At 38.4% G+C, this 21,300-nt stretch overlaps 2 protein-coding genes and 1 pseudogene across 2 annotated transcripts in view; 1 reads left to right on the forward strand and 2 right to left on the reverse strand.

Moving 5' to 3' along the window:
- Positions 1 to 21,300, reverse strand: part of LOC144650048 (polycystin-1-like protein 2) — a 117,830-nt gene that overhangs the window by 57,231 nt on the left and 39,299 nt on the right. The window lies entirely within an intron of this gene.
- LOC144652077 (uncharacterized) lies at positions 525 to 10,074 on the reverse strand (annotated as a pseudogene).
- LOC144652742 (uncharacterized) lies at positions 10,254 to 11,286 on the forward strand. Its single transcript, XM_078512797.1, has one exon. The coding sequence runs from the start codon at positions 10,254 to 10,256 to the stop codon at positions 11,259 to 11,261; it is 1,008 nt and encodes a 335-aa protein (XP_078368923.1). The 3' UTR covers positions 11,262 to 11,286.

Raw genomic sequence — 21,300 nt, forward strand, 5'->3', positions numbered from 1 at the left:
AAAAAAAAATAGAACGGTTCAACGAAAACTTAACTTAAGCAAAAAGTTGAATTATTCTACGTTTCACATGCCAAAAATTAGCTCGTTTGGTTAGGGCTTTCGGATAAAATACGAATTTAACAACATCCATGAATTTTAAGGAGCCGTTAACAAACAGGTTTTCGGAAAAGCAAATTCACCTACCTTGGCGTTACTCTCGACGCGTGAGTTTTCTATAGAGAGTTGAAGAATCAAACTCAAGATACTTAGAGCACAAGAATCAGGCTATCGTTTGAAAGAACTAATTTTTAGTTTGGGTAGGTGCAGTTTAACATCACTTGATCGAAGTTCATGGCGTTTTATCGCGAAGGAATTATTTATTTTGTTATGAAATTTAGCGATATAAAATCACGACGTTTCGACCTCTCCGAGGTCATTTTCAAGTGCGAATAAAAATATAAAATTAGCATAAATATATTAAAATAGTAAAATAGGCAAAATTGTCACGAACGCTGAAATGCGATAAAATATGTAAAAATAAGTGACAAAATATTAATGAAGTTAAAAGGGGTTAAAAAAACTTAAAAATACAGAAACAATAAGAGTAATTAAAAAGAAAAACCGACCTAAACAAATAGTTTTGCGCGGATGGAATCGCATTGTTTGTTCAGAGTTGGTTTCAGTTCTTTGATAACAAGAAGCTTGAGAAGCTTGAGAAGCTTAAAATCGGGCGCTTAATAATTAGCTATCTGTTTTGACTTGAAAGGCAGGGTACAGTACAGTAAAAATCACTGCAAAAACAGTCACTTAAACCTATTCAGGCCGGGGGGGGGGGGGGGGGCTTTTGAGACCCTCGCTGACTTTTGACGCTTATAACTTTTTCAAGATTCAACCAAACGCTGCCAAACTTTGCGCGTTTATCGAAAATTAATCTCGCAATAATTTGGTAGGATTAGTTATTGTGCCAGTAACTTGAAATCACCATGGCAACGTCATTTTGACAGCCTTTTAATAAAGGCGGGGTTTTACCTGAAGACCAAGTTTTCCAACGCTTTAGGTGGCTGACGCATTTCAGTATTTTCCAGTCCTTGCACTTTAATGGAACAGTATACAACTCCTAATCAGGTACTATTGTCAAGAAAATGATCACAACTTATTGACCAATGATTAGGTATTTGTTTCATACCATTACTGTAATAGAAACTGGTGAAGAATAGTAGTACTGATCCAAAGTATAAGGGCTGGAAAACACTGAAAACCATTTCAGCCGCGTTTCAAGGAATCCAAAAAAGCTTTACTTATCCCATATATATACGTTTTGCAGTATTTTGTTAATTTTTGAACGATTTTGGGGGATGTCTGGGAGGCGATAGTTTTTCTCAAAGGATTAGTAAAATGTAGACAAATAAGAAATATTGAAGATTTAATGTGATTTTAAAATTTGAATTTGAAGTTAAAAATTGGTGGACGGACACCAAACAGTCTCCTGACAACCCGGAGTGCTCTTGCGAGGGGGTCAACTGTTTGAAGGTGTTTCCATTCTTTTTATTCAATCCCTTCTTTAAATCTCTTAAAGTTCCATTCAAATTCAGGTAGAACCCAATCTTAATTTTTGTTCTTGTGAGAAAACAACAGAAGTCAAAGGTTGCGTGATATAACCAAGCATGGATTTTAATTCTCCCTCCCTTTCCATCTCCTTAGCCTTTCACCCCCACCTGTCCCTCCCTTTCTACTCTCATTCAATTTAATGTTTGTTTAAATTTCCCAACCAATTAAGTATCGTACTAATCTGTGCCAAGCAATCAGATAATATCAGAAATTTGCCTTAATTTTGATCTCCCATTCCAAGACCTTGGAGTATAAACCGCTAATAAAACAAAACACACTGATAATAATTCTCTGAGGTTATACACCTTGCAGTATTAACGTACTAACAAACTTGATAACAAGCCCCATGTCGTACTAAGGATTTTTACTGATCAACATAGAAAATGAGTTCACAATGGTTTGTTCCCAAAACGTTTTTTACTGTACAGAGGGTCTGTTTATTGACCTGTAACTTGTATACCGTATTGAAAAATTCAAAACGAACCGACTTCTGCCCGCTACCATACAGCCGTTTACTGGCAGTCTTTGAAAATCCTGAATTTCGTCAAAATGAACCAAAATAAAGTTTTAAAATTTCCTTTATCAATATGGTTCTTATCTTTTTATTCAATTCTATAAACTGCTTTTATGCAGTACTGTCCACAAAAATTTCAATTTCCTCAAAGTTTCGGGACAAATGGATACAAAATATTTCGTGCAGAATGTAATTTGATTAAGCGAATGTTTTCACGTCTATAAATACTTCAAGCAGTGAATGAAAAACCGTTTTGTTTTCATCGATGAGAACCACTTTCAAATAGTTATGCATAAAAAATAACAATCAGATCAGAATACAATAATTATTAATGTAAGGTCTGACGCTATTATGTCTTGGCAGAGATACTTCTTTTTTGCAAGTTCAAATGTATGCAAATTTCGTGTGAAATGTAATTCGATTTCATTGTCTTGTTAACAAACTCATTCTCAAGAAAGTTGTATTTTCGTGAATAAAACCAATTGGCCTGTTTTGTTTTCCTGATCATGTTTGTCTGTGATTTTTACCAAACATGTGGTCTTTTTATCGGAACTTTAAGTTGTACAAAAATTCCTATTTTAAACACAGATGTCACTTCCGGAATTTCTCATCTAAAATTCAATTGGTATTTAATTATAATTATTCGAAGTTTTCATTTTCAAGTCATCTTTTTATCCGATAGCTTTACTGATCTCGTAAAAAATTCATTCAAGTTCACACCAATACTGTACACTGCCAATGTTTTGCTGATGTCTTGAGAAGTGTCTTACTAACGTCACTAGTCAAATCTAAAATATATCCAAACCAAGTCGGTCGGTATAAAACGCAGACCATGCAGACTGCAGACTGCAGACTGCAGACCGTGCAGACGGTGCAGACCGTGCAGACCTTGCAGACTGAGTAATTTTTTTTTCTTTTTTTTTTACATTGTGTTTCACAAAACTTTTCACGAACGGTTTCCGAAGTTCGTTTGAAATTCGCGAAGTTCGCTACGAACTTTAGGGGGAATTTCATTAAGTAGTTGTCAATCAAATTACGAACTTCGAAACGAAATTGTGAATTTCACGTGCAGCGAAGTTGAAAGGTTGAGGAGTTCGCAAGTTGAGAAGAAGTTCGTCCAGTTTCGGTTTAATTTGGTGAAATGAATCCGTTCACGGTACAAGGAAAGGCAATTTCAAGTCCAGGAAGGCAGGAAATCATCTAAAGTTGGCTTCAAGGTCAAGGATTATTTTATTTAGCTTCCAGCTTGTTGAGTTTTCTTCTACTGTCAGAGAGCGCTTTACACTGTAAACATTGGAACACTGTAAGTTATAGGTAAAACGAACTGGTCGGATATAGCAGTTTATTTGTTAAGTTCAGGTTTCTAGTTCAATTTTATAACGTAAACAAATGCTTCGGTTGGTAGTTATGCTTTGGGAATACAGGGTTTTCTTGAGAAATCCCCCAACATTTTTTACACTGTCCTTAATAATAAAATATAAGTAATTCGTAAATAAATACATATTTCAATTGTTCCAAAGCAAGTGTTGTTTATTAGTAAAAAAAATTTTAACCAAAGCTTATTTTTTTTGCAAATATAAATTATTTCAGAGGAACAGAGTTTATCACGAACAGACAGATGGCGCGACTTGCGTGTTGTGTAAACCGGCACAGAAGTATAATAACAACACGGAATTGAAAAGTTCTGATTTTCCGCAGATTTTCCAAACTGAATGATGTGTATTCAAGAAGGAAAACGTTTTTTTCTCTTTAGAAGATTTTTACGGCACACACAAACAGTATTTTTATATGTAAACCGGTTCATCTGTTGAAATTTTTTCCTTCGAAACTGCACACGGCAGAACTTGTAATCTATTTTTAGTCGGGTGTCGGGTGACATTGGGAAAACTCAGTTGTAACATTCACAAACCATTTTCAGGGCAGCCTTGCTTTTTAGTCCGTTGATGTCCTGCCTTACTAGACTTGGGATTGCTTTTTGCTGTACTGGGAACGAATTCATTTCAACAAATTAAACAAACTGGACGAACTTCTTCTCAACTTGCGAACTCCTCAACCTTTCAACTTTGCTGCACGTGAAATTCACAATTTCGTTTCCAAGTTCGTAATTTGATTGACAACTACTTAATGAAATTCCCCCTAAAGTTCGTAGCGAACTTCGCGAATTTCAAACGAACTTCGGAAACCGTTCGTGAAAAGTTTTGTGAAACACAATGTAAAAAAAGAAGAAAAAAAATTACTCAGTCTGCAAGGTCTGCACGGTCTGCACCGTCTGCACGGTCTGCAGTCTGCAGTCTGCAGTCTGCATGGTCTGCGTTTTATACCGTCCCAAACCAAGTTGTGCAAACATTCTAATCTTTGTGACAGGCGACTTTGACGCCCAACTGTGCGGAAATGAAAATCGACATACTTCTTGCTAAATATATGAAAAATAGTTTTAAAGTGGAGTCCGCCTCAAAAAAATGTACCGCCAGATCACACTGCTATTTGTAGAAACCTGCAAAGCGTCTAGTTTCAAAAGTTTCCCACAAAAACATTGCGTGACATCAATGACGTTACCCCTTTTATTTACAACAAGAACTTCAAGTAGTTTATAACCGGGCGGTTAATGTTGGACCACTTCTTTCAGCTTTTTGGCTAGAAAGGCACGGCGCCGCTTTGTAAAAAAAAAACTTTAGAAAAGCAGTCACTTGAGAAACACACAAGCCGTGTTTGCGTCAGTCACGGAGTGTGCGTGACATGAACTTTCTTTATCACGTCATCTCCTGTTTTAAACCACATGCCTGGCCGGATAAATTTCTGCTTACGCATGCAGTATTTATTTTGTTCCGGATGTTGAATAAAATAAACCCAAACCAGTTGAATGACATTAAAGAGAAGTCCATTTCACGCCAAAATAAAGACTAGACTAAGGCCATCCCGTTGTATTTCTTCGTTTAGCGTCGTCTGACGACTTAAGTCCGCGGTTTGCAAGAGTCACGGGGTTTGCGTGAACTGTAGCAGTGAGCGAAAATTCTCTTACTCACGTCATCCCTTTCTTTAATAAACTTGCATCAACAAATTCCTGCCTGTGCTTGCAAATTTTTATATTGTTCCGAATCTCAAACAAACTACACTCAAACCACTTGAATGGCATAAATTGATTTCGGTTAAAATTAAAGAAGCTTTAAAATCAAGTTCTTTAAGTTTAACTGCTATTTCCCCCCAAAAAAAACAGCTTTCAGAAGCATTTGGGAAGTCGCGTGATTCGAAGCACGTAATTCTAACTGCGAGATTCGCTAGGTAATTCCCCTTTTCGTGATGACGTGTGTCCTGTGCCTTGACAAATTTTTGCTGGGTTTGCAATTTTCGTTTCGATTCCAAAAATAAACTCAAAAACACTTGCAAAACACACGAAAAATAATTCATATTTTCATTTAAAAATAGTTTGGACATGTCAAATCGCAACGTGAATGTTCAAGCCCTGAGCCAAACGCTTGAATATCAATTTAATGAACGATCGCCAGAAACATCAAAATTTGCGTGACCGTGACCTCCTTCTGGAACGATTTACCGACAAAAAAACGACAAAAACAAAACCCCAGGCAGATTATGAACCGGACCCAGGCCCCGCCCGGTTAAAAATAGCTTCAACTTGTCAAAGCAACTACAGTTTCACAATGGTGATTATTAGTACTTTACCCCTTAAGTTTTTTCCTCTGTCCTCCCGCCGAAGCAAAGAAGAGAACCAGATTGCAGATTAGCCCAAAAGTCGACCCAGTATTCCTACAACGATTTACTGTCAAAACTGAAATGAAACCGATTGGTCCAGGCTATCCCCGTAATTTTTAGCCGACAGGAGACTATCGTCTAGGACGACCAAAGGGTAAACTATAAATCGGCCACGCCCGATTAACAAAACATGCCGTTATGACGCCGGAAATCCAGCTCACGCATACTATACCCCGTGACTCACGCAAACCTCCGACTTACGTGCTACTACAGTCATTCCTTTCTAAACATTTTTTTTTGACCACCACCGTACCTTTCTACCCAAAAAACTCATGAAACCGCCCGGTTTTAACCTGTTTTAACCTTTCAAAAATTAGAGCGTTCGAAACTAAATAAGATCCGTAATCACAAACAACATACAGCCGTTTACCAGCACTCTTTAAAACTCCTGAAACCCTTCAAAATCAGGCAAAATAAATCTTTGAAATAACCTTTATCAATGTTTCTTATTTTTTATTCAGTTCTATAAAATGCCTTTCATACACTACTGTCAAACAAAAATTTCAATTTCCTCAAAGTTTCAAGACAAAAGAATAACAAATATTTCGTGCACAATGTAATTTGATTAAGCCAATATTATCACGTCTAAAAATACTTCAAGCAATTCAGTGAAAACCCGTTTTTTTTTCGTATAATCAATACATGAAAATAACAATAAGATCAAAAGGAAGAAAGGAACCTTTCTAATTATTTGAAGACTTTCAAAGCCGTGATATTATGCATCCAATCCGCGATAAAATTTAATTACAACAAAATCCAAGTTCTCATTTTGAAGTCCATTTTTTTCAGTTGATACCTTTATCCAACTTGTGAAAAATTCCATTCAAGTTCCTATTAATACTGTACATTCCCAATGTTTTGCTCAGGTCTTCAGAAGCGTCTTACTAACCAAATCTAAAATAATTCCAAAACATGCTGTACAAACATTCTACTCTTTGTGACAAACGACTTGACGACCAATTGTTCAGAAATGAAAATCGACACAGTTCTTGCTAAATAAAAAAAAAGTTTTACGGCGGAGTCAGGCTCAAAAAATATACCGCAAGATCACACCCCCATTCATAGTCAGAAACCAGCAAACCATCTAGTTTGCTAAAAAAACACTGCGTGACATCAATGACGTTACCTTAAAAAGTTATTTTTGTAAATGAAAAAGGTAACGTCATTGATGTCACGCAGTGTTTTTTTTAGCAAACTAGTTCAAACTTGTCAAAGTAAGTGCAATTTCACAATGGTGAATATCAGTACAGTATGGGGCGCAGTTCTCGGCCGGGTCCAGCTCTCGGCCACTTTGTGTTTAACGCGTTTTTTCACACTCCAGTTGAATTAAAAGAAAAAGGTATTTCCTTCAAACGATAGACTGATTCATGTGCTCTAAGTATCTTGAGTTTGATCGTTCAATTCGATATAGAAAGCTCACACGTCGAGTTTACGCGGAGGTAGGTGAATTTGCATTCCCGAAAAATTTGTTTGTTTACGGCTCCTTAAAATTCATGGATGTAGTTAAATTCGTATTTTATCCAAAAGCCCCCACCATACGAGCTAATTTTTGGCATGTGAAACGTAGAATAAATCAGCTTTCTGCTTTAGTTAACTTTTCGTTGAACCGTTGTATTTTTTGGTCTTAATTTACTTTGAAATTTTTTCTTTCGACGTTTGCGTATTTGCCAGTTCTCGGCCACCCTGCTCGCTATCACAGCTTAGCGCTTGGTTTTTAATATAATTTCATCTGCTGCTGCCAGAATGAAAGAAATAAATGTTTTAAAAATAAAGTTCAATCTTATCTCTAAGTTTTGAGCTGACTCTTGTCTTGTCTATTATTTCTACAACACCTAAATCTTTCAAGACCTTTTCACTGCAAAATAAACCAATGCACGGGTCACACAATGCGTTGCTAGAACCTGCACATAGGCAACTAGGCGCGTTAAAATCCTTCTTTTCTAAAGTAAAACAAAGCCTCATAAAAATAATTTGGGATCGATATAACATAAATAGGTTTACAGAGTGATTTTATGACTGTGAAAATTAATTGAGCATTTTTTTTACAGATAATTACGCACAAGCTTTTTAGTGGCCGAGAACTGGGCCAAGGTGGCCGAGAACTGGGCCCACAAATGGAGCTTTTATTTTTATTATTGCTCGGGCAAATTAATTTTTGACCGGTCGATAGCTTTACACCAAAAAGCTGAATAATGTAGCTTGCTCTGGGAGAAATTTCAAGTTCCTGCGGTTCTTCTGAGGTAAGAAATACAAGTTTACGTTAAAAGTGGCCGAGAACTGGGCCCCATACTGTACTTTGCCCCGTACGCTTTTTTCTCTGTCCTTCCGCCGAAGCAAAAAAACACAACCTGATTACACATTAACCCAAAAGTCGACCAAGTGTGCCTGCAACGATTTCCTGTCAAAACTAAAATTAAAACCATTGCGGTATGCGTCACCCGTAGCGGTTTTGTAGCAACCCCAAGCTATCCCCGTCTTTTTGGCCGCGCCAGGAGACTACGCTCTAGGACGACCAAAGGGTAAACTATAAATCGGCCACGCCCGATTAAAAAACATTTCATAAATAAGGCAGTCAAACTTGCTCTGACACTTCTTCAAAATTCTAAAAAACTGCGCAATGTCATCTGGGGCCATATCGTGTTGTTCCTTGAGGTGTTTGCCAATGGCCGATCCCTTGTGTTCTTCAATACGTTGGTGAAGATGTCGGCACGTGTATCCGACATACCCTGCATCACACAGGTTACACTGAAAATTATATACAACGCATTGTTGATTCACAAGGGGTGGCTTGTCTTCCCTCACTTTGATTTCATCCTTGATTTTCCGACTTGTGTACACGGGGCTGATGTCTACCTTGATCTTCCGGCTGAGGTCTCCAAGTTGTCTGCGGACCGAATTTGCAGATTTCTGGTCTTTGAAAGGCAGCACGATTCTGATTGGGTCTTGCTTCTCAAGATCGTTTTGTTGGGTAGGTTCACCCTCGGACACTTTAGACTCAATAAATTGACGGATGGTAGACTGTACAAGTTCTTCTGGGTAGCACAGACGGGAAAAGGTCACTTTGAGGCGTTCACACTCTTGATGAAACAATTTCCACGAAGAAGAGAGCTTGAATGCACGGTTGAGCACGGTGTTCAATAGTGATCGTTTATATCTTACATCCACATGGCTATGATAGTGTAACAATAGCCCGGTGTCCGTAGGCTTTCGGTACACCTTCGTGTCTAAATGGCATCCATTCCTGATGATATCCATTCCCAAGAAGGGGAGTCTGCCATTTTCTTCAAGCTCCATTGTGAAGTTGATAGAAGGATGACTGTTGTTTAATGTAATTAAGAACTCAGAGGATGTTTCTACATCAGGCATTGCGCTAAGCGTATCATCGACATAGCGTTTGTAGAAGGCAGGCATCTCGTTTCTGGTTTCCAATTGTTTCTCGATGTTGCACATGAATGTGTTAGCCATGAGAGGTCCCAGTGGCGAACCCATAGCAACACCGTCCACCTGTTCGAAAAGGCTTCCTTCGAACTGAAAAAGCTGATTTTTCGTCGCAACTCGTAACAACTCAATCAGATCCGACTTCGTGATGTTAAGATTGTGTTCTTTGTTGAACCAGTCGTTTTCAAAGGCTCTTTCTGCGATGTTTTCAATGGTTTCATCTACAGGTACGTTGGTGAAAAGTGAAGATACGTCATATGACACTAAGATGTCATGGTCGTTGATTTCCATCCCATGGAGTTCATTGGCGAATTGGAAAATGTCACTGACGGTGTGGTCGTTGACGGACAAGGGTTTTAACTTTTCATCCAGCCACTTTGCAAGCTTGTAATTGTATGTTCCAGTAGCCGACAGATCGGACGCATGGCTAGCTTCTTCTTGTGGGTTTTTGGCAAACCATAAAGATGGGCAAGTCTCGAGCCTTTCTGGATTACTGAATCAGCAATAGCTTTGGGCAAGATTCTTTGTACCACCGAGGATAACTCTTTCTCTTTCTGAAGCAACGGATGGAAATGCTTCGGAGGTCTTCCTCGTGTTCTTGGTCTCTCAAGGCCTACGGGCGTGAACTTTGTCTCGTCATTAATGGATGACTCCTTCAACAGACGCACATAGTCAGTTTTGTCCATTACGACTACTCCTGAGCCCTTATCAGGCTTGGTAACAACGATGTCATCTCTCTTCTTAAGCTGGCCTATTGCTCGCAGCATTGCTTTAGGTGGTGCTGGACCTTTGCGTTCGCTGTAATTAAGGGCAATCGATCGTAATGTTGCGGCTGCTAATTCTTTATCGTCGCTGCTAAGCTTCGGTTCTAGTTTCCAATATGCCTTTTCAAAGGTTGCTAGGATTTCCCTCGGTGATATTCGTTGTGGTGATATTCGGCGTTGCTATGGGTTCGCCACTGGGACCTCTCATGGCTAACACATTCATGTGCAACATCGAGAAACAATTAGAAACCAGAAACGAGATGCCTGCCTTCTACAAACGCTATGTCGATGATACGCTTAGCGCAATGCCTGATGTAGAAACAGCCTCTGAGTTCTTAATTACATTAAACAACAGTCATCCTTCTATCAACTTCACAATGGAGCTTGAAGAAAATGGCAGACTCCCCTTCTTGGGAATGGATATCATCAGGAATGGATGCCATTTAGACACGGAGGTGTACCGAAAGCCTACGGAGACCGGGCTATTGTTACACTATCATAGCCATGTGGATGTAAGATATAAACGATCACTATTGAACACCGTGCTCAACCGTGCATTCAAGCTCTCTTCTTCGTGGAAATTGTTTCATCAAGAGTGTGAACGCCTCAAAGTGACCTTTTCCCGTCTGTGCTACCCAGAAGAACTTGTACAGTCTACCATCCGTCAATTTATTGAGTCTAAAGTGTCCGAGGGTGAACCTACCCAACAAAACGATCTTGAGAAGCAAGACCCAATCAGAATCGTGCTGCCTTTCAAAGACCAGAAATCTGCAAATTCGGTCCGCAGACAACTTGGAGACCTCAGTCGGAAGATCAAGGTAGACATCAGCCCCGTGTACACAAGTCGGAAAATCAAGGATGAAATCAAAGTGAGGGAAGACAAGCCACCACTTGTGAATCAACAATGCGTTGTGTATAATTTTCAGTGTAACCTGTGTGATGCAGGGTATGTCGGATACACGTGCCGACATCTTCACCAACGTATTGAAGAACACAAGGGATCGGCCATTGGCAAACACCTCAAGGAACAACACGATATGGCCCCAGATGACATTGCGCAGTTTTTTAGAATTTTGAAGAAGTGTCAGAGCAAGTTTGACTGCCTTATTTATGAAATGTTTTTTATCAAAGAACTGAAACCAACTCTGAACAAACAATGCGATTCCATCCGCGCAAAACTATTTGTTTAGGTCGGTTTTTCTTTTTAATTACTTTTATTGTTTCTGTATTTTTAAGTTTTTTTTAACCCCTTTTAACTTCATTAATATTTTGTCACTTATTTTTACATATTTTATCGCATTTCAGCGTTCGTGACAATTTTGCCTATTTTACTATTTTAATATATTTATGCTAATTTTATATTTTTATTCGCACTTGAAAATGACCTCGGAGAGGTCGAAACGTCGTGATTTTATATCGCTAAATTTCATAACAAAATCTATATCCAAGAAACTACTTATCAGGAATTATTTAACTGCTCTTTTCATACTTGCCCTTTTTGCGCGGATTGAACTGAACACAACAATAGATCAGGAAGTGTGTGTATGTGTATGGTGGGGGGGGGGGGAGGGGGGGGGGGTTAGAATTTTTACGGTATATGCTAATTTATCAGTTATGACAAATCCATTCGTAGGAAGAGGGTATCTAAGATTTCCTTAGCGAAAAGTTTATCTCTTGTGAAAAGATATCGAGGTTGTTTATGCCTCATTTATCAGTGCCGATTTAGTGAAAAACAGTCGTCATTCCTGGAGAAAAAAAAATGTGAGTGATGATCAGACACGATATTCTGACCTGACATAAAAGCTGTCTACAAATTAGAAAGAAAACGGGATATCTGCAATGCTCTACTTACCTTCATATATGGCGTCTGTTTTGGGAGAACTTATTCCAGCCATGACTGGAGATGATGACTGTGTGAATCCACCAAGACATGTTGTATCGAGCACCGTCTCCCCGCAAATCATGCTGACATCAGTTTCTATTAAAACGTTTCCACTCAGACTTGTTATACTAAGGCCATACTTCCCGAATACTTCAACTGTTGAACCGCTCCTGAACTCAATGTTACCACTGAATATTATGTTGGCAACACGATGGCTGCCATGTAAGGAGCTTCTGTTTTGAAGCGATGCAGTGTAATTGTAACTTGAAAATGTAATGGAAGGAGCAGTCGTGTTGATCTTTAGTTCTTCACCGCTGTTAAGTATAAGATCACCGGCTAAAACGAAACAAAACAATTATCAGAATGTAGAACTTTCCCCTCAGGTAAAATCTGAACTAAAAGGATATTCAACCTCGTCTTGGTGCTAAAAAACAAACAACAAGCAAACACATAAACAAACAAACAAAAAGGAAACGGGTTTTTTTTGGTAGTAGGCAAGGGAATAATTTCACTTTTATTTTATATATTATGATTTGGTAAGTTGAATGGTACTTTAAAAAGCTCAGTTAAAAAGTGTCTAACGGAAAACTTTTCCTTTCACTCAGCTCACCAAAGAATGTTTTTGCTTGAAGTGGTGGACAATATGGCTCTCATGTTTAGATCGTCATGTTTAAAAATCATCCAATTTGGAAACCTTTCTATGCCAAATATCATTCATAATGAGAAGAGGAACAGGAGTAGAGTTAGGTTCGGCTCGACTCGTGTTGGGAAAACTCGAATTTTATTTTCAAGTAGTTTGTGTTACTGAAACATCTTTCTTGCATCTACACCAAGATTAACATATACATCATCAGATCAGATCAGTTCAGTTCAGTTCATTCTAACTATGGTTCATTCTATCATCTGCGCGACCGGTAAATAGTCCAGAAACTATATACCAAACTATAAAGTAAAAGGTTTTTGTTCTTTATTTTTTAGGAAAGGATTTTCTCACGGCTTAGAATTTGTTATTACCGCCAAATAACTCGTGAATGAACTGCACTATCTCCAGTGTCGTTCGTTTGCCAACTGCTGAAAAAAGACCAGGCGGAAAATTTTTCTTTTTTATTTTCCCTTGTAAATGTATAAACATAATGAAAAAATTCTGACTTTTAAGTTATTCAAAGCGGAAATTACTTTTCTTTTTATAGTCTGGGTGGAATATATAAATATATCACATAATGTCTTCTTAATAGCACAATTTGTTTACCTGGTTGTATTGAATATTAATTCCAAACGTTTCACGATACTTGGTTTTCTCTTGTTAAAGACGTCAGTCAAACAGTATGTCAGGTTTTAAAAATTTCGTAAATTGTTTCGCATAATAAGCAAAAAGAATTAGTTTTACTTCAAAAACTCAAGAGCCTAAAGTCATATGGAAACAACGATAAGTGGTCCAATTTTTTTAAAACTCACCATGCAAGCGTACTGGAGCGATAAACAAGTGATATTATTGTCATGCATCAGGGACTTAAGATCTCAACTTGAAAAAGTCAGGCTGATTTTTTCAAGTTTTGTTCTTGTGGTCTGAAAAAAACACCTAAAAATTATTATGGCTCCCTTTTTCTTTCAACAACAACTTACTTTATATCTCCATTCTGTTGTACTAGGTGCATTTCATGAGCAAGAAGACCTATTCGTCAATTTTAGTACTCTTTACTGAAAAGCATTAAAATCCCGGCCCCGTCCACACTGACCCGAGTAAATTTCAAAACGCATCTTTTTTTACCCGGATAGGCCAACCGTCCAAACTGGCGCGCACGCGTTATACGCAGTGCGCTCATCACTGTCAAGATTAGGGTTGCAGGCCTCTTGGGCCTGCAATAGTTGACACTACGGCTGCCCCCGCTGTTAATCAGTTTTTTTTCTTTTCTGCACATTATTTAGCTTGATGTCTTGGCTCTTCTATCTACTAAATTGGGGTCTTTACGAAGAAAATACTCCCTGGCGGATCCTATTTTCTAATGGTTTCTGGCCTTCTCTTTTCAAGATGGAACGAGGACATACGATTTTTGAAAATGAACTGTAAAACTTAATTGAATTACCAAAACATAGCGAAATTATGCTTAACAAAATCTGAATGATAAACGTAAATTTGATTACAGTTACAAGAACGCGACTGAAACAGCCTGACATGATTTTGCCACGTTTTGCTCAACTTTAGCAATAGTTAAACGTTTTAAAATTAGCATTTAAGCTCAGCTGTTTTCAATATTCGGGCTGAGAGCCCAAGCAAAAATGATCAACTTGACAGTTGAGTCGAAAGGATGCCGAAAGAAGAATTTCTCACCTCTGTTAATATACAAACTCCTGTCGCGTGTCTTAAATAATTATCTTGAGATCTCTTTTGAATTCCTTTTCTTGATGGCTGCATTTCGTTTTTCAAAGCGGAACGTTTCCTGATGTTTTCTCATATATTCCTTATTTCGTTTGTTTATATAATTTCAATTATACTGGCAGAACGCTTTGTGGCCATGGTATAATTGGGATTTTTTCCCTATGAACTCAATTAAATTCCCACGTTGCTAACCTGCAGACAGCGATGCTTAAAACCTATTTTTCCCCACAGAGTACATGACAATAGGCCACGATAGAAACCATTTCTCACGATACAAATAATTCCTCACCTCTGTCAATGCAAAGCCTGCCGCTCGTCTTAAACAATAATCTCGAGATCTCTTTTGAATTCCCTTTTCTTGATGTCGCATATCGTTTTGCAAATCTTGTCTGGAGGTGCACTGATCAACACTTTTCTCTGTTCCAGTAGTTTGTGCCTGGCAAATGGCGGTACTAGACTGTGTCTTGCTTATCGTAATTTGCGGACAATCTTGAAGATATGTTCGTACTCGTTCCTGGACAAATTTCGTCTTCGAGACTTAGTGAAATGAAGAGAACGCAACTTAAATGTGAATTATTCTTCACGTGAAAATCTGGATTTCCTTCTTTTCTGCCAGTTAATAATCGCGAACTCTTTTGTTAAAAGTTTTCGACTTTTAGACCTTGTAAAATAAATAGACTTCGAATGAAACCACAAAATATCTTTACCTTAAGCTATAAATGAACTTTAACCAACGGTTGCAAGAATTAGTTGAAGCGTTGTAGTCGAGTGCGCACGTGTTTTCGTTGATGGGTTGTCATCATCACCCAATCACTACGCAGAGACTCGATTATATTCAGTCATAATTGACCAATCACCTTTCAGGGATTTATCACATCTCCCGATACCCACTTCCAGGTATTCTGCACAACTTCCGATACCGTTTCCGCGCCCACTTTAGGCAAATCGAGATTTGTTCTGGTACATTTAAAATTATATACTCGCGCTTGTTGGAGTATGTTATGAGATCGTTATAGCCAATCCGGCGCTATGCGCCTCGTTGGCTATCTACCATCTCATATCCAACACGCACTCGTGGAATAATTGTTAAATATACGTTGTCAGATCAGAGCTTAAAGCTTGAAGACAAGACCGAATGGTGGTCTGGGTATTCACTGGAACTTTGCATATTGGCCTATAAGGCCTATACGAAATGCAGAGAATTGAATGTGTAGCACTTGCGGGCGTTCTGCACAACTTCCGATACTTTTGCCAAATCGAGATTTGTTGTGGTATATATATATATACTAGTTATGCAACGCTTTCGAGTGGTATACTATGGAATATCCCACGAGTCACTTGTATTTTCTCGGTATACACACGAGCCTTTAGGCGAGTGTGTATACGAAGAAAATACAAGTGACAAGTGGGATATTCCAAAGTATACCACGAGAAAGTGTTGTGTAACTATTTTATACCATGCCATAGAAAATATGCGTACTAAATTTCATCGAGAATAAGATCGCAGCGCACGATGGGAAGGTTGGGTTGAATACCGTCGAATATACAACGGCTTTCCTGTATTCTGATTGGCTGTATTTTCTATGGCGTGGTATAAAAACGGATATTATACGCGCGTTCTTCAAAGATGCCTCCTCGGTTTTTGGCCTCTGGGCCAAAACCCTGCGGGGGCAATAAACGGATATTATAAGCGCGGACTTCAATGTTGCCTCCTCAGGTTTTGGCCTCTAGGCCAAAACCCTGCGGGGGCAATAAATGGATATTATAAGCGCGGACTTCAATGATGCCTCCTCGGGTTTTGGCCTCTTGGCCAAAACCCTGCGGGGGCAATAAACGGATATTATAAGCGCGGACTTCAATGATGCCTCCTCGGGTTTTGGCCTCTTGGCCAAAACCCTGCGGGGGCAATTATAGCGTGCGTTTTGCGGAAATATATTTTCCGCTTCAGAAGTGTTGAACACGTCTGAGAGGTTCATTCGCATTGTAAGCAACAACGGAGGTTTCCAAATTATCCTTGTTTGTAATGATAGCTTTTATTTTCATATAATGCTCGAGAGTGACAGTTTTCCATTTTTGTTTTGCCGGTAGTTGCAACCAAGAGATCGAATGCAACACGTTTTGTGAAAAAGTTGATATATTGTGCCACCCGGTGGTATTAACCAACCTGTCTCACACTTGTACCTTTTCGAAAATTAACTAAATGTATGATATTCTCAATTAATGAACACAATGATGACTGTGGTATATTTTCGCGAATTTGTGTGAATATCAAAGAAAATCTATAATTTTGCAGGCTGTAAGGAAGACAACTTCAAATTTACGATGCCGTTGCTGGCATGCAACAACATTGCAAGATAAAACTCTCCATTCAAAAAACAAACGAATGCTTACCGTTTTGGGATGCTTTAACACCATAGAAGAAGTCCTGCGAGAGACAAAAAAGCAATACTTGACTTACAAACTGTCGTTAACACCCCTTCCCCACCATTCAAAATTGCAAATAACAGTGCTAAGTAGTAAAAAGACGAAACACAAACCTGGATAATAGCGTTAAAGATCACAGGGAACAATAAAGTCATTCCCAGCCTCATCGTAACGTCGTGATATTTCCGCCAAACTAAAGAAAAGCTTGGCTACAGCATGCGAAAGCGGGGTGTTTAATTAATAGTTAGCGCTTCCCATTAGCAAATATAATACTTTTACCACCGAGCATTTAGAAATTTCATGCGAGACAATATAAATAATCATTATGCACCTGCCTAAAATTGTCTTGTAAATTTTAAATTCCAAAATGCAAACACGATGACATAAACCTGTCCATGAAAAAATTCCCGAAGCCTAAATTTTTTGCTAACGAAGCTAAGAAATCGCCTCTGCAGAGCAAAAAAATAGCGGTTTCAATATGTAACAATTATTTTAACGGCGCTGCATGAAAAGGTAAGTGGATGCCCGACTCATGACGTATCGTGTTACTGGCAAAAATAAATTTCATTGGTTATAAAAGTAAAATTATCTGTCAAATGTGTTTTCTTTGTAGCTGTCAATAAGGCAGCGTAAGTGGACTATAATATCCTCGGAGACCCAGGAGCAGTTTGTGGGGGTGAGGGAAACCCAAAACTTCGAGAAAAAAAGTTCGGCATAGAAAAGTTGGAGCAAATGAAAGGTGCCCCTGGGGAAAGAGTCTTACCATGTACAGGCCGGTTCTAAACAGCCCTTTGAATACTTCCTCCTGATTGGGCAGAAAAGTTCTTTGTATTCCCTTTGTATTATTCTGCCCAATCGGCGGCCTGCAGGTCTGCAGTCCATTTCGTGTGTCATTCTAATACGAATTATACATACAAGACTTTACTTGGGAAGAAAACTTTTCGGAAGTGCCTTCCTGTCACTTGCGTGCTGTTTGCGATGTGCAAGTCGAGAAAATCGATGTTTACAGTTTTTCTGACATTTCATGGGAAAATCATTCGCTGCCTTGAAGCGAAACTTCTACAAACACGGGAAATTTTTTACGCATAATCAGGCAGATGTGTCGAGCGGCCGACTAGCTACGCGTGTAGAGCGTGCAGCAGCGATTCCTGCATCTGCTTTTCCGTGTTTTGAACGCGAAAACACTTAAGTTTTTTTGATTGTTTTCTTAAGTCTTGAATTATGTTAGCTTTTTCTGACGCACTAAATCGCCAAAAAAATCGGTAACCTTTTTAAAGTCTTAAACTCTTTTGGAAAGTAAGCAAAACAAAGAAATAACTTGGACAAAGCTTTGCAGTCCAAAAGGCCCTAAATAAAACACTGTTTATAGTTTGCATAAAAAATGTATGCGGCTGTCATCCGACATTTCACCGTAGGAATGGCCGTCAACCTTCCTACATTCTCGACCATGGAAGGCACAAGCCGAAATTTTTCCTTCTCAAACAAAATCTTGGCGAACAGGCAAGATAGTGAGCGAACTGGTTTTGTGTATAAACTTTGTATTGAAATACACATAACGGATTGTAGACCTGCAGGCCGCCGATTGGGCAGTATAATACAAAGGGAATTAAAAGAACGTCTCTGCCCAACCAGGAGGAAGTATTCGGAGAGCAGTATAGAACTGGCCTGGTAAGACTCTTTCCCCAGGGGCACCTTTCAATCAATCCAACATTTCTATGCCGAACTTTTTTCCCGCAGTCTTGCGTCTCCCTCACAAGCACTAACTGCTCCTGGGTCTCCGAGGATGGGACTATCACAGTTCAGCATAATTTTACTCAATCGATGCAAATTTTCTCTTTGACAAAATACACATTGGGCAAGGCCCAATTTTAAGTTCTAACAAACATTGCTCAATAAGCTTTGGATGACATCCAAGAGTTTAATAGATCCAATTTGTCTTCGCGAAAAAAATACCAATTCTTTAGTTGCGCACCTTTTCACGTTTTTAAATCTTTTGATCTGATGATAATCTTCTTTAGCTTGCGGAAGTTTCTGTTAATATGAGAAAAAATGCCAAGACCTGTCTATAACTTGTGTAAACACCTTCACTTTTCTCCCTACACTCAAAGGCGAAATGATATCTTGACAAATTGTGACTACATTATTTTCCTTTAAGTGTCCAAGTTATTAGTCGGCAGAAACTCTCGAGGAGTTAAAAACAGACCTTATTTCGTATCCCGGAAACTAAACGTATTACCAATTTTTAGTTTTTATGCATATCACTCGTGCCAGGTTAAAATATTTTGTTAAAATCCTTTTTGTGACAAAATAAACCTGCCTTCTATTAATAATTTGCTTAATTATCTCAAGCGGAAATTTAGCGATTAGTCCTTCTTCAACTTTGAGCAATCCCTTTTTTTTCGTAATTAAATTTAGTGGTGAACGGATTTTCATTAACAAGGAATAATGACTTTTGGTTAAAGAGTTTTAAATCCTGTAGGTCGAACAGTCTATTTACACTGTCTTGGTGTTAAATAAGAAAGAATTAATATTCAGTACGAATTCAAACAGGAACATTTATTCTTAATCCACCTGCAAAGAGAAGTTCAAGAATGGTGACACTGAAGGTTTTGTTTACAAGTTACCTGTAGTCTTCAATTTTTTTTATTAACACCAGCAGGACAAAAAAATTAGATGTAAATTCCAAAAAGATAAGGGTGCTTTAATTAACTAGTCTGCTTAAAAATCTTGCTTGAAGAAACTTAAACTGTATAGAATAAGTACAACAATGATCAGCCCTCGACATCAAATACTTTGTGCGCACTTTGCTGCACGGTCACAGTTTCTTGCATTTTCGGCAGGTAACTAGAACAATAAAATGTTAACGGCTTGGTATAACTATATTTTTAATATCTGGTTTTGTGCTCTCTTTAGGCTAATCTGAGCGAATTCATAGAGTATACTTTTAGTGGCCAGCAGAGGTAGCTATGTTAATGCGTAAAATTTTTTACAAACTTCTATTCGCTTTATAAAATAGACTTCTTTAAGTCCTTATAAAATAATGTATTTGTTCTCGCGGTGTTAATTATTAGCGCAACTCGAACATGACTATACTCGGGTACTCAGTGACTGTTAACACTGTGAAAAAGACCAATAATAAATGAAATTGGTTTAAAGAGTTTTGTCAAGAGTAGAACATTCGAGAATAGAACATTTGACGCGAAAAACGTATTAGTTGATGTTTGACAAGTTCCTCGGCTAATTAATTAAGATGTCTGTTTATTTATGTTGAAAACTGAATTAAGCTGCCAATCTGCAGGTTAAAATGTCTCAACATTCAGCCGGAATATATCTTCACTCTAAATCTTCAGACTCTTTGCTATGACAACCATTGAAGCGATTTCTGTGTGTTCAATATTCAGCCAGCTTCAATCGAGACCAAGCACCCCTGGCCGCCTCTCAAGAAGACACAACAAAGCGCGTAGAAAATTGATGAGGTTTTTGTCCAGTAATTCCACGACGGTGTTCCATCGCTCTGTATTTGTAAGGAACACTGTCGTGTTTTCAAGTTTTCGAAAATCGACGCAAAATTAACACGTTGTAAGTTGATCGTAGCGCTCTCTTCTCAGTTGAGATGTCAGCCTTGTCTGTTCACCACCTTTAGAAGTTGTTTCAAATTAATCTTTAACTGTAGCCATTTTTTATGCCCTAACTGAAAATAACTGTATGAGTTATCGTAAAAGTAAAGCGTTCGAAGTTCGGCTTCGCGTCTCAATCAATCGAGCAAACGGCCAAACTGTTTCCGCCCATCAGTCAAAGGAAGCCTTTTGACGCGTTCTTCCAGAATAAGAAAAATAATAAATAACTTGTTAACCTCGTTTTCTCGGCCCGTACTTTAAGATACGGATGATTGTTTTTCCCTTCGATTAATGGCCCGCAAACTTCGCTCTCGGGTCGTAAACACCAGTCAGTTCTTACAGTATGGACCTGAACTCGAGTGGAAACTAGAGCATGCGGCCAAAATAAGGTAAAAACACAAGCCAATCCAAAGACTTATCGGCGTTATTTTCTAGACTAGCTATTAAAACAAAAATTCTGAAGGATGGTCAATTTCCTTTGTTATAGAAAGAATGCATGCATGCATGCACGATTCCCTGAGGTAAGCTACTTCTGGTCAGTCACGTTCAAGTCCACAAAAATCATTATTGCTTAGTAAATATTTGTGTTTGGAACTGCAATTTAATTTCCTGTATAAGCCCAAGAGAAACTGAGAAAATCGAAACAGATAAAATTGAGATCTTCGATCACAAATGCTAGAACAGTGATGATAAATAAATATATAGTGACTCTTTATTCAATCGATTGACGCAAGAGAGCACAAAGCAAATCGTGACTATCCATGACAAGCCTAACGGAAAAAGCTTAACGGAAAAGGAAATTAATTTTTTAGTGAGAGTAAACATGCCCAGGTAGTTCTCTTTTTATCACTACCTTCTTAAGCAATACGTTGTCAATAGTAAATTGACAGTTCCTTCCCAGAACTTAACTGGCCTACGCATGTCTTTTC

This window comes from Oculina patagonica, chromosome 4 (genome assembly GCF_052425735.1).
Source record: "Oculina patagonica isolate OP01 chromosome 4, crgOcupat, whole genome shotgun sequence".
Taxonomy (NCBI): domain Eukaryota; kingdom Metazoa; phylum Cnidaria; class Anthozoa; order Scleractinia; family Oculinidae; genus Oculina; species Oculina patagonica.